The sequence below is a fragment of the Odontomachus brunneus genome, unplaced genomic scaffold (assembly GCF_010583005.1).
Source record: "Odontomachus brunneus isolate Ranch 3 - 2012 unplaced genomic scaffold, Obru_v1 Obru_scaffold_009, whole genome shotgun sequence".
In the NCBI taxonomy this organism is placed as follows: domain Eukaryota; kingdom Metazoa; phylum Arthropoda; class Insecta; order Hymenoptera; family Formicidae; genus Odontomachus; species Odontomachus brunneus.
The window spans coordinates 3,066,920-3,078,490 of NW_022639459.1; the positions used below are offsets into that span (position 1 = coordinate 3,066,920).

At 47.6% G+C, this 11,571-nt stretch overlaps 1 protein-coding gene across 2 annotated transcripts in view; it reads right to left on the reverse strand.

Moving 5' to 3' along the window:
* LOC116840217 (tyrosine-protein kinase Drl-like) overlaps positions 1-11,571 on the reverse strand; it is a 121,000-nt gene that overhangs the window by 11,876 nt on the left and 97,553 nt on the right. For both annotated transcript variants that reach the window (XM_032806684.1, XM_032806685.1), the window contains exon 5: positions 7,042-7,246. In XM_032806684.1, coding sequence (XP_032662575.1) covers positions 7,042-7,246 — 205 coding nt within the window. The remainder of the gene's footprint in view (positions 1-7,041; positions 7,247-11,571) is intronic.

Sequence of the window (11,571 nt, forward strand, 5' to 3'; positions counted from 1 at the left end):
GGGGGGGGGGGGGGGGAAGAGCGCTCGTTTAAATTCCCGATCGCGCGCGGACGCGCTTGCATAATTCATAACGCCCGAAAAGAGAAAGAAGAAAAAAGAAAGAATCCATCAGGCGAGGATTCATTAAAAAGGCATTTGTCGCGTGTAAGGTGACGCCGACGAGACCCCGACCGGTCGGATCCTCCGGGGACGCGCAGGGAAGAAGCCTCCCCCCGGGCGTCGTTATGGCATCGCCGCGCGCGGCCCTCTTTGTTCGCCAGGCGGATTTCCATTGGTCCCGACGTGAAAACGCGAGGAAGCTACGCGACGCGCACAGGAGGGGTGACTATTCATTAATTTCAATTTTCCGGAGTTTTGCCTTCGGCCCCACCCCTTCGCCCATTTGGACAAACGCACACGCGCGCAGTCGCCCACGCACAGAGACAGGAGACCGACGAGGACGAGCAGCGGACGGCAGGAGGGGGACAGGTGGCGGAGGTGTGCGAAAAAAGGGAAGGAAACGGCGGCAAACCAGTTCGGAACACGTCGATGCGACCGCGTCGCGAAATTACCGGCCGGTGCATTGGATGCGGGAAGGGTCGCGCGCCGGCGGAGGTGATGCGCGAGGGGTAAGCGTTCGGGTACGAATGGACGGCCGGTCCGACTGGCTGGTTGGTTGGTTGGTTGGCTGGTTGGTCGGTCGATCGGTCGGTCGGTCGTTCGGTCTCGGAAATTATTTACGAAATTCCCGGATAGCGGCGTGGGATGCACAGTGAAAATGCAAACACCGCGGCTAATTCCGCGGCTTATCGAGGTCTGTGATTATTGCAGAGGCGAATTGTGTCGGCGCGCCTGGCGAACGTTGTTTTCGCGCGAACCACGGGAAAGCCCGGATTCGGACGAACGCGATTCGTCGATTTCGCTTTCCCTCGCGGTTATATTTTTTTCCGCGGCTCGATCCTCGTCTCTCTCTCTCTCTCTCTCTCTCTCCCCTCCTCCCCCCCTCTCTCTCTCTCTCTCCGTTTCTGTGTGTGAGTGTATTTTTTTTGTTTCCCGATGAAAATGTGATGAGCGAGGTGGAAATTGCCGCTGCGACCGGGGACCGCTCGACGCGCCGAAGGTGCGAATAGAATCCGGACTCGCGTAACGAAGCTATAAATATAGATTGCCTTAAGAATTAAAGTGCCGTCTGGCTTCCGATGGTCGCCAACTCGCCGGCGTAATTAAACCGCGGACGCCAGCGTGAAATTATTTCACTTTATTTAATTAAATTCTACTTTTCTCCACTCTTGTGTGTTCTTTCTTTGTTTACTTCATTATTTGACCGATGCACGCATCATCGCACGATCGAGCCCCGCGAGCAATTCTGATATCGTCAGTTCAGAAAAGACCGTTAAAATGCGGAAAATATTTCACCGGAGTCGAGCATACGTTCGAATTCTGAAAGCGGACATCAAAATCGTGACTTGTTCGACTCGAACACTTAAAAGAATATTCCGCTGCTTCAAGTAGAACCTTAATGCCACAGTTAAAGTTTTCTTCCTTGTACACAGAAATTTTGAATAAAAATTATTTCGTACTTTTTAAGGCCTTCGAGCTTTTTGAGGACGGTTTATTTTAATTAGAAATGTTGTACTTCGTACTTGTTAATTACTTTTTTAAATAAAATTTTGCTTTTGATGTCGACTCAAAGCTTCGTCTTTAGGTGCGAAGGCACAATGGACTCTGCCCACGCACCACAAACGAATCTATGATGAGAGAATCCTTTCTCTGTCATCTGCATGACGATGAAACAGAAAACATGTCGCAGTTCATTTGTCCGTCTCAGCTAATCTCTCATGTGCAGATAATACTCGCTATAACTGCAGGACTATTTTCTAGAGTGAAGCTTCGTTCATTCGGCATCGCGTATTACTTGTTTGTTCACCTGAACGGGGAAATATTATGACGGAAGATATGTGCGCGGAACATCCCAAACTTTCCATAACAATCTAGTAATGGATATTACTTCGCTGTTTACATTACGGAATCAGAATCGAAGTATCGAACGTGTAGTGTGCCACGGGCAGGCATTTTTAGCTCATCCGCGGTACGGAGCGGCAATTTGATTTATTTACTGAAAGGCTCTCGTCAAACATCACGTTCGTTCGTTCGTTCGTTCGTTCGTTCGTTCGTTCGTTCGTTCGTTCCTCCGCTCGTTCGTCCGCTCGTTCGTCCGCTCGTACCTCATTGAAGGCGCTCTAAAAGCTTCGTTTCCAGACTACCGTGCTCGAACATGCCCAGGGCGACGCGCACTTTTAATTCGACTTTGTCGATTTAATAATACAGTCCCCGGGTCTCACTCGATCAAGAGCCGCCGGTGGGCCCGGCAGGACGGAGCGGAACGTGAGAATTAATTAAATCGAAGAATCCGCTTACGTAAACCCCGTGAGCGACTAACAACTCGCGACTCGATACATCTCACGACGTAAATCGCTAATTCGACGAAGCAGGCGCCCGCCGCCTTTCTGCAATCCCGCTCGCTACCTTAAAAATGATTCGCTGCTTTTAATACTGCCTCGGTGCCCGTCGTATTTTCCGAGGCGCGATGTCGCTCCGGGTGCAATTTACGAAATAAACTGCTAGGTATTTCCCACCGCTTTCCGTCATGAAAGCTTCGCGCTCCGCGCTCGCTCGAGGGTAATGCAGTTTCGAGGGGAATGACTTCGCAATTTTTAATCGAGCGCGAGATACTTTAATTGATTTTACCGCGCTACTCCTTAATTTACCGACACACGTCCCTCACGATTCACGGTCCACGGACACGAGGAAAGGATCTACACATGTCAGCTGCAAAATAGCGGATTTCACATCGTAAAATACCGTACATTTTGCATCGCGATGTTTTGGAGAAATATCCGCTCACTCACTCTGGTAGAAATGTATGCAGTTTGCGTAGACACCCGCTCAGGTATTGTCTGGTACTAATGCATCATCACTAATTGTAAAAACATGACGTAGAAATTGGAGGAGAACCTGATGAAGATTTATTCGATGCTTGAAATAGTATACAATACAATATGTGGATCAAATCTTTATATAGATATAGTATCAGCGATGTTAATTCAGTTTTATAATGACTTCTGAAAGAGCATTCCCCGACACTCTCTTATAAGGTGTCGAAAATATTCACTATAAGGGTTAATCAATAGAATAGTTCTCCGTCCATTTACTGTTTTGTTTTCGTGTAGTGAGATGAATTCGCACATCTTTCCTAGTAACCTTTCCTAGTAATCTTTCGCAGTGACCGCGGGAACGTTTTAATTGGAATGCCAAGTGATTGCATTTTTCAGTTACTGCAGAAAAATTAACGTAACTGTCCAGTGACTGATCGGGAAAGCTGCATTGGATTTCTAATCAGGGCAGCGAGTAAAGTCCTCCCCGAGCGAAGGCAACGGTTAGTCTTGTAGAAGGAAAAAAGTTGGACTGTTCAAGGTTAATCTCCCATGGTAATACGCGCCGGCAAATAACTATCCGCCACTACCCCGGGAAAGTGTGAAGCGCGAGTATCGGATAGAACATCGGCAAATACACGGCCGGCTATCTCGGTCGCTGTACCATCGCGCCGAAGTACGTCCAACTTTTACGAGGAAAAAAACGGCTATTGGCGCCCGGACAGACCATGCGGAAAATGCCGGGTCGCCAGGCCATTCCGCCATTTCCCTGCGCGGCGGCTCGCTCGCTCACTCGCTCGCGCGGAAATCCACGCTGCGAAGACGAGAGAGGAAGAGGAAGAGCGGAGGATCCAGGAGGAGGACATGTTTGTCCTCGTGCCGAAGATCGTTTCCCCGATAGACAGCGTCAGGTAATGGCTTCCCCGGCAATGGGATCTCAAGCGTATCGTTTTACAGGGTGGGGTAAGACGTCGCTGGATTACGTCAGTCGGTCGGTCCGAGAGGGACCGAGCCGGGCTGGCTCGGGGACGGAGAGGGTAAGTTTTCACGAAGGTTGATGGTTACATCAATTGGTTAGTGTACGTGCCTGCGCGTACGCGTGGCTGACTGCACATGCGTGTGTGTGTGTGTGTATGTGTGTATGTTTGTGTGTGTATGCGTGGGTGTGTGTGCCATGCTGGAGCGAGCGCGCGTGCCTCTATGTGTGTTCATAGGGTTGGTTGCGTTCGAGACTGAGCGTCGCGTCGGAGGGTTGAGGCACATACGCGTATACCCGGTAAATTGATCCAAGATCAAAGCCGAAACAATCACAGAACCCACTTCCAACCGCTCTCTACTCCCTCTCCCTCCACCTCTCTCACTCTGTCGCTGTCTCTCTGCCGTCTGCTTCCCTCCCGATCCTCGCCCTCGCGTCTCCTTTCCGCGCGCGCGTCTGAGAAGGGCGAATGTCGGCGTTAACGACGGCATCGGCGACGGCGGCTGCTGGTAACCATGTATGCAACCCCCGCCGACATACACAGACTCTGTCTCTCTCTTTCTTTCTCCCTGCCACCCTTCTCACACGGTCGACAGAGTGCAGATGGTATCCCAGTGCCCGTTTCTTTTCCCGGGGAAATTAATGCAAAACGCTTGTTCCGACGAGACGGCCCTCGGCGCGGCGACTCTCACGCACAGAGACGCGATCTCATATTTATTCGACATTTTCGCGCGACCCCTCACACCTCTCTCTCTCTCTCTCTCTCTCTCTTTGATTGCGCACTTCGCGGGAAGATACTCCGCAGGCGATGCGGAGTAATAGTGGCCGGGTAATAGCGCGTGCATAAAACGGTAGTTAAAACGACGCGACGGCCCGTGACACGGCCGGCGATTGCGTGCGTAGCCAGTTATTGAATTCGACCTTTACCGTTTGCGGCTGGCGGCCGTAAATGTTACGTGTATACGTGTGGACAGGCGCGCGCGAGGGTACTTACGAATTGGTTTATCTTCCCATAAAGATAGCCGTATAAATTACGTTAGCTGCTCTCGCTTACTCGCTGTTATTTTTCTCACTCAAACCACAATCGATTCTGCCACCCGCGCTTGTTTCACAAACATACGATTCAGCGATTACAGATCGTGCAAACGACACGTGCAAATTAAGACAGAGGCATCTTGCACAGAGAAACTGTCGGCGTGAATGTAGTTTTTAACAGCGCGCGCTTTTATTCCACTTATATACATTCGCGCTATGCTAATCGCTCAAAATTCACGTCAGCGAGCGACGAATGTCTGTGTTTGCTGGCCGATGAATGTATACTCTCTATCGGAAGGAAGAGACTTGGATTTTTGCCAAAACAAGAAAATATATACGCCGAAGAACGGATCTCCAACCGAGCAATCGATGCGCGAAACATCTCGTTCGGCAGTGCGCGGAGTCAAAGCTGTCAAAGGGATCAAAGACGACGCGGCCAGCAGCTACGTGTGCCAAAGCGACAACAGAAGGGAACGGACGGAGGGATTTCGTTCTCGAAACGCAGAAATCGGTGACACGCTCGAGGAGACGAAAATCGAAGCGAAAAAGGCACTACACGCGTAGAGCTTTCCCCCGCCCTCTCACGGCTCCTTGCGTCTCGTCTGGTCTCGTCCTGTCTCGGATGGGAGTGGATGGGGGTTGTAGGTCGGCGGGTTTAGAATCGCTGAATAAAGAGCCGAAGGGCTGCAAAAGGGTTGGGCGCTAAAGTTGTCCGTGGAAAGCGGCTCGCTCGGCCGCAAACTCGATAAAGTTGCGAGGCACGGCACTCGTTGTGTATACGAGACGAGATGGGACGGAACGGGATGGGACGCAGGATGAGACAGGAGGAGGAGTCGTCTCGCACTGTTTCCGCTTCCGGTAGTCGATGGCAGACGCGCGGAGTTCGCGATAGCGAGGTAGAAGAAGCGACCGGGAGAAAATCGGATTTCCTGACGCGCAATACGAATTTCGCGTCGAGCCTGTTTCACGGTTGTTTCGTCGCGATTAGAAAAAACCATGAAGCTACGAGCACGCAGGAAGCCGAGTCGCGTGGTTTGTTGTGCACGACACCGTCACCGGCCAAGTAAGACCACCGCCTCGATCGCGCGATTATCCCGTTAATTTTGTTTCTCCGTTATAACTGACAAGTAAATCTACCCAAAAGTTACTCCTTTCTCATTTCATTCTAATTTGGCACAAATATAGAGGTACAAAAAATATTTAGGTTATATTTTTTCATTTTGGTCCACATACACTTTGAGTTTCATGGGCAGTTTATAGCTTTTTAATATTCTTACTCCTATCATCAAGTGCAACAAAAATGCATAAGAAATAAAATTGAATAGGGTATAGGCGTTTTTGGTTTGCTGATTATAAATATGAAGTCAAATGTGTAAATTATTTGTAAATTATGTGTAAATTATGTAGAAATTAGTTGTATAAATAATAAAATGTTTAAAGAAAAAATGTAAAAAGTTGAAAAAAATTATTTATATAAATAATTTCTCGGTTTAGCAGAGATTCGAATTTAATATTTTTTACTAATTTAAATCTGTAATTCACAGCACAGATTTAAAATATTTCGGTTGGAATCTCAGCTAAAGAAATTTAGAATAGTTCGTGTCTCAGCTATACCGATTTTGTTAAAATTTTAATTAAAATTGCCGGATTTCTCAGTTTGGCCGGGATTCGAATCATTTTTGACTAATTTAGCACAGATTTAAAATATTTTGATTGAAATCTCGGCTAAAGAAATTTGGGTAGGTTTACTTGTGAGTTGCGAATCTACTAACAATTTCAACAACTACACAAAACTTTTAGTGCTGCGTCTCGCGCCGAACATTGTACAATCTGATGCTGTATGTCCAATGGGTGTAATGTAGCTCACACAATAAACTAAAATTAAACACAATAAACTAAAATTAAACTCTAACTTGTGTCTCAATTATATTAATTTTTCAGTTTTATTCGTGCAATATGATGATAGCAACGCAAAGTGGCAATTTACGCAGACATGTAATCATCAAATGCTGATACGAGCGCGAAAATTCACGCAGGAGCACATATTTATATTCTTCAACCCTTACTTGGGAGTCTGCGATCCCGTCGCAACCCTCGCGAAATTGTCTTATTGCATACCTGGCTGAGATGCGTAACGTGGCTCGCCGCGTAGTAACTCGCTCTGGAACCGCATGGCCTCGCGTACAGCGGCTCGAGGTCGGCGATGGTAGCGTAACTTCCGGAATTCGCGCTTCCGGGCCGTGGGTCGACCCTAACTAAGACGGAACTTCTGGCCAGGCCACCGGTGTCGGCCGCGGAGTAACTGCAGCAGGGCAGAGTTTTCCTGAAAGGACGAAAGGATCTCTGCAGCGGCGCGATTGTTACACCTGGGTTAATTATCGTTACAATGGCGCGGGGGCGCGCGCCGCACCGTGAAAGCGTGAGCTCGAGTAATTGTCACGGAGCCGCGGATCTCTCGCACCGCAACGAGACGATTTTGCTGAAACAAATTTTAACACGCTACGCCGAGTCCCTCCGAAAGCAAATCCGCAACTTCGTCGTCAATTTTAGGACGACGTTGCGGAAAAGATTATTTTAATCTCTGTCTCTGTCTCTGTCTCTCTCTCTCTCTCTCTCTCTCTCTCTCTCTCTCTCTCTCTTTTTGTGCGTATTATAATGAAAAAAAGAGAGAAAGAGAGAGAGAAAGAAAATGATATACGCTTCTCTGGGGACTCGCGACTATCGGTTAGTCCGCTCGTTACATTATCGTCAACCTGCGACGTGGTTTTTCACACCGCGAAACATAGTTACAGCCCGTGAGTCCCTCTACAATGTAAAAGCGAATGTTCGTTGCGAGTCGCTCTTAATTATCCTCAAGTATAATTCACATCCGCGCGGGGGTAACATTTAAGGAACTTTGTCTCCAGAGTCAAAAAGTGTACACCGCGCGACACCGCTACTTTTAGCCGTTTTAATTTAGTTTAGGGGACACAGAATCACCGTGTACAATAGGTTGCTTTCAGCAACCTCTCCTCTCCCGCGAGACCACTCGCTCGTAATACATCCGCCTACACGCAACTCAAATCGTAATGTCATTTACGAGACAGACGATTGCTTTACAAAGAGAGAGAGAGAGAGAGGGAGAGAGAGTCCGGCAAATACGCCACCCCCGGGCAAAAGGGGGCAAAAGTGGGAAGAACGGTGTGTATTATCATATTTCAGAAGCGTACTCTCCATTCCGCGCCCTGTACATAACCCTCAACGAGGAATTATCTTCGACAAGAAGTTCCTCGAGTACTCTCTATCTCTAGGAGGATTTACATCTCGTCCTGGATGAGCTCCCGAGAAGCTCAAAATAATCCTTACTCTCCTTTCTCTGTCTATCTCTGCCTTTATCTCTCTCTCTCTCTCTCTCTCTCTTCTCTTCTCCCTTCCGCGCCTCGTCGACTCGCGACAAAGAAGTGCATCAATTCAATTCCAACTCGAAGAGCGTTTTCTGCCTTCGGCGGCGCAACTAATTAACTCGCAAATGCGAGTATGCACGCCTCTCTGCGCTCTAAGTCCGTTGATTTAGCTTTACGATCGTATACTTTTTGTGGCACCGTTTTCAAAGCGACGGCACGAAGACGAGGAAAAAAAGAGAGGGAGGAGAAGAGAGAGAGAAAGAGGACGGGACCGCACGATGACTGAAAAATACCGGCCGAGAAATGGAAGAACGGATATTTTTAGCGATTTATTGGCCGTTTCGTGCATGTAAATCTGCCGCCGAACGTATTCGCTAAAAAGACGAACGGCGGAAAAATGCGTACCGCCATCGATTTCAAATATCCAACGCGCTCGCGCCCGTTTATTTTTACGCGACCCTTACGGAAACGTTTTGCCCGCCGGATCGACTTCCGGCGAATCTGTCTGCGCCTGTAAAAGCGTGCCCTCGCCAGAACAGAAACGTTAAAGTGTCGTTCGGCAAAGTAATATCACTTTTGTAACTCGCGAGCAAGTATTTGCGCGGAAATTTCCATAGATCGGGGATTTATGGCGAGAAATCGAGGACGTGTCAGCCGCCGATATTATCACCCCGGCTAAAGCTCGCGAACTAAGTTTTATTATAATCTGATAAAGTTTAAGCTCTGTACAGGGTGTCCTGGATTCGGCGTCTTTTCCGCGGGAGAAAGGAAAAGCGATAAATCCGTGCAAATCTCGCGTCTCAGACTGTAAATAAATTTCGCAAGGAATAGACTTGAAATTCACAGCGTCTTAAACTTCGCGAACGCCGCTTCTTTTACGTGTCACGTGTATGTGGCGCACATCATAAATAATATATTCAGTATAAAGTGTCACACCATTTACAGATTAACGAGCTAATAATTCCCTTCAACTTTGTGAGCAGAGCTGCCGTTACGTGTCCATACTTCGACATGCCATGGCATAAATAATATCCTTAACGCAGAGTGCGCCCCTCCTGACAGATTAACGCAGTTTCATCGAGAATTTCGCGAATAGTCCTCTCATTGAAGAAGCAAAACGGCATCACGTTTCCGCAGCCTCTCGCTCGCGGGCTAATCGAGTTTAATATCGGAACACGAGAATAAATATCTCAGCGTGCGCGCGCGCGGGAGTAAAAGTTGGAAGGCTGCGCGAGAGCAAGTCTCGAGGTGAATTTCGCGAGTGGCGTAACTACCGGCGAGGAAACTTTTCGCTCTTGCCGAATCTCGAAGGCGCCTTTTGTACGTCGAGTTCGACGCGGCAAGGAGAAGCTCGCGCGTGAGGGGTTGCGACCAAGGGGGAGGAAGGAGCGGCGGTGTTCGCCCGAGCGAACGGATGTAAAATCTGCAGTTTTGCCCCTCCAACCTCCTCCCCGCCGGCGGGGATGTACGTGGCGGCGGAGACGTAAGCGAGAGGAGGGTGAGACCGAGGGAGGCGAAGAAGATCCTCGTTTTTCCGCGTGTTATCAGGGTGGAGAGCCTCAGAAGGGCTAATATATCCCGGGAGAGACAATTGGCCTACGCCCGGGCGCGGAACGCAAAGGAGAGCGAAAAGCCGGCACAAAGTAAGGGCGCGTCCCTACCTCCGGGCTTCTTATAAAGGAGCCCGCTTTGCCGCGTGATAAATATTTGATGTCTTCCGATGCGAGATCATTGTTACAGATGATCGCGCCCGTTCGATTGCATTCGCGTCACGTATCCGCGCGCGCGCGCGCGCGCACGGTGTTGTTTGTTCGTGCGAACATCTGTTGCTTTCTTTTTCCGAACGCCGCCCGGGTCAGTGCCACCACACACGCTGGAATATTGATTTCAATTCCCCGCGATGTATCGTCGTGTAATATTTCAATCTCGTGTAAAATAACGCCGGAGTTAACGTAATATATCTTCGTACGCGCGGCGCTTTTTTATCGCCTCGGAGAGGAGGCTGAGAGAGAGAAAGAGAGAGAGAGAGAGAGGGAGACGAGTATTTTTTATGTATTATAAAACAATTGTAACTTTGCCGAGAGTAGGCGGAGTGTGTGATGAATACTTTATGCAAAACATGAAATAAACGCGCGAGATTTTCTCGCAAAGTTTGAAGTCGCCTCGTTTCGCGGGCGCCTAGAAAACAAACCCACGCGCTGTTTATCGCTTAATGAGAATAAAAATTCGCAACGGGGAACATCAAAGGAGCTAATGAATATCCGGGTAAAAGACAATTCGCCCTTTCTGAGAGCGAACAATGAGTAAGATCGGAAGAAAGTGGCAGCGAGAGATAAAGCAAGAGTTGCTTTGCCTCCGCTTCCCGGCTCTCCCCCATCCGCAGTATGGTTTCTGTCTTGTCCAAGTTCTTCGATTATGCCCCGAAGTAGAGGCACTGAAATGGAACATTCGATGCGCTAAAGCATAAAATAATTACAGCGAAAATAACGATCGAACTTTCAAGGCGGCGGGATGGAAGTTTTCGCATAATGTTCGCCGTTAATAACGGGCCGAGCCGCGCGATAACTGGAACTCGGCGCGGATCTGCTCCCAGTTTAACGGGAAAAATTTACGAGGAGGCTTCTCAAAGAGCTCGACAAGTGCAATTCGATTCGTGGTTAACGACAAAACAGAAAGCAATCCTGCGATAAAGAGGTGCTGCACGTAGAATGTATAATCAGCATCACACACACGCACATGTACGTCCTATCATCTCCTAGACAAAATCACACGATTTTTAGCCTTTATACATACGTTGAAAATTTTTCACAAAATCTAATTATAATTGTACGACCTTGAATTATATAAAGATCTAGATAAACACAAATAAACATAGGCGGGAATATTCATAGTTTGACCTTATGTTTAAGATTGTCTTAAGAGAGTAAAATACTTTTTTCAGGACAGAAAGACAACAATATTTGGAAATCTATTTAAGAAAACTACTAGATCATGATATGATTATGAAATTGTGTTATAGTTTCTCGGGCCAGAACTTTTATTTTCGTTTTAGTTTATCTTTTATGAAATATGCAGACACATTAGAAAGTTCCGTGTTGCAAAAGGATTAAAATTTAACAAATTTTAAATCAAAGTAAGACTACAATTTCGATAGATAGAAGAGGACTAAAATTTTGACTTGAGTAGGTTAAATAGAATAAAAAAAGGTTGACATATATATATATATATATATATATATATATATATATATATATATATATATATA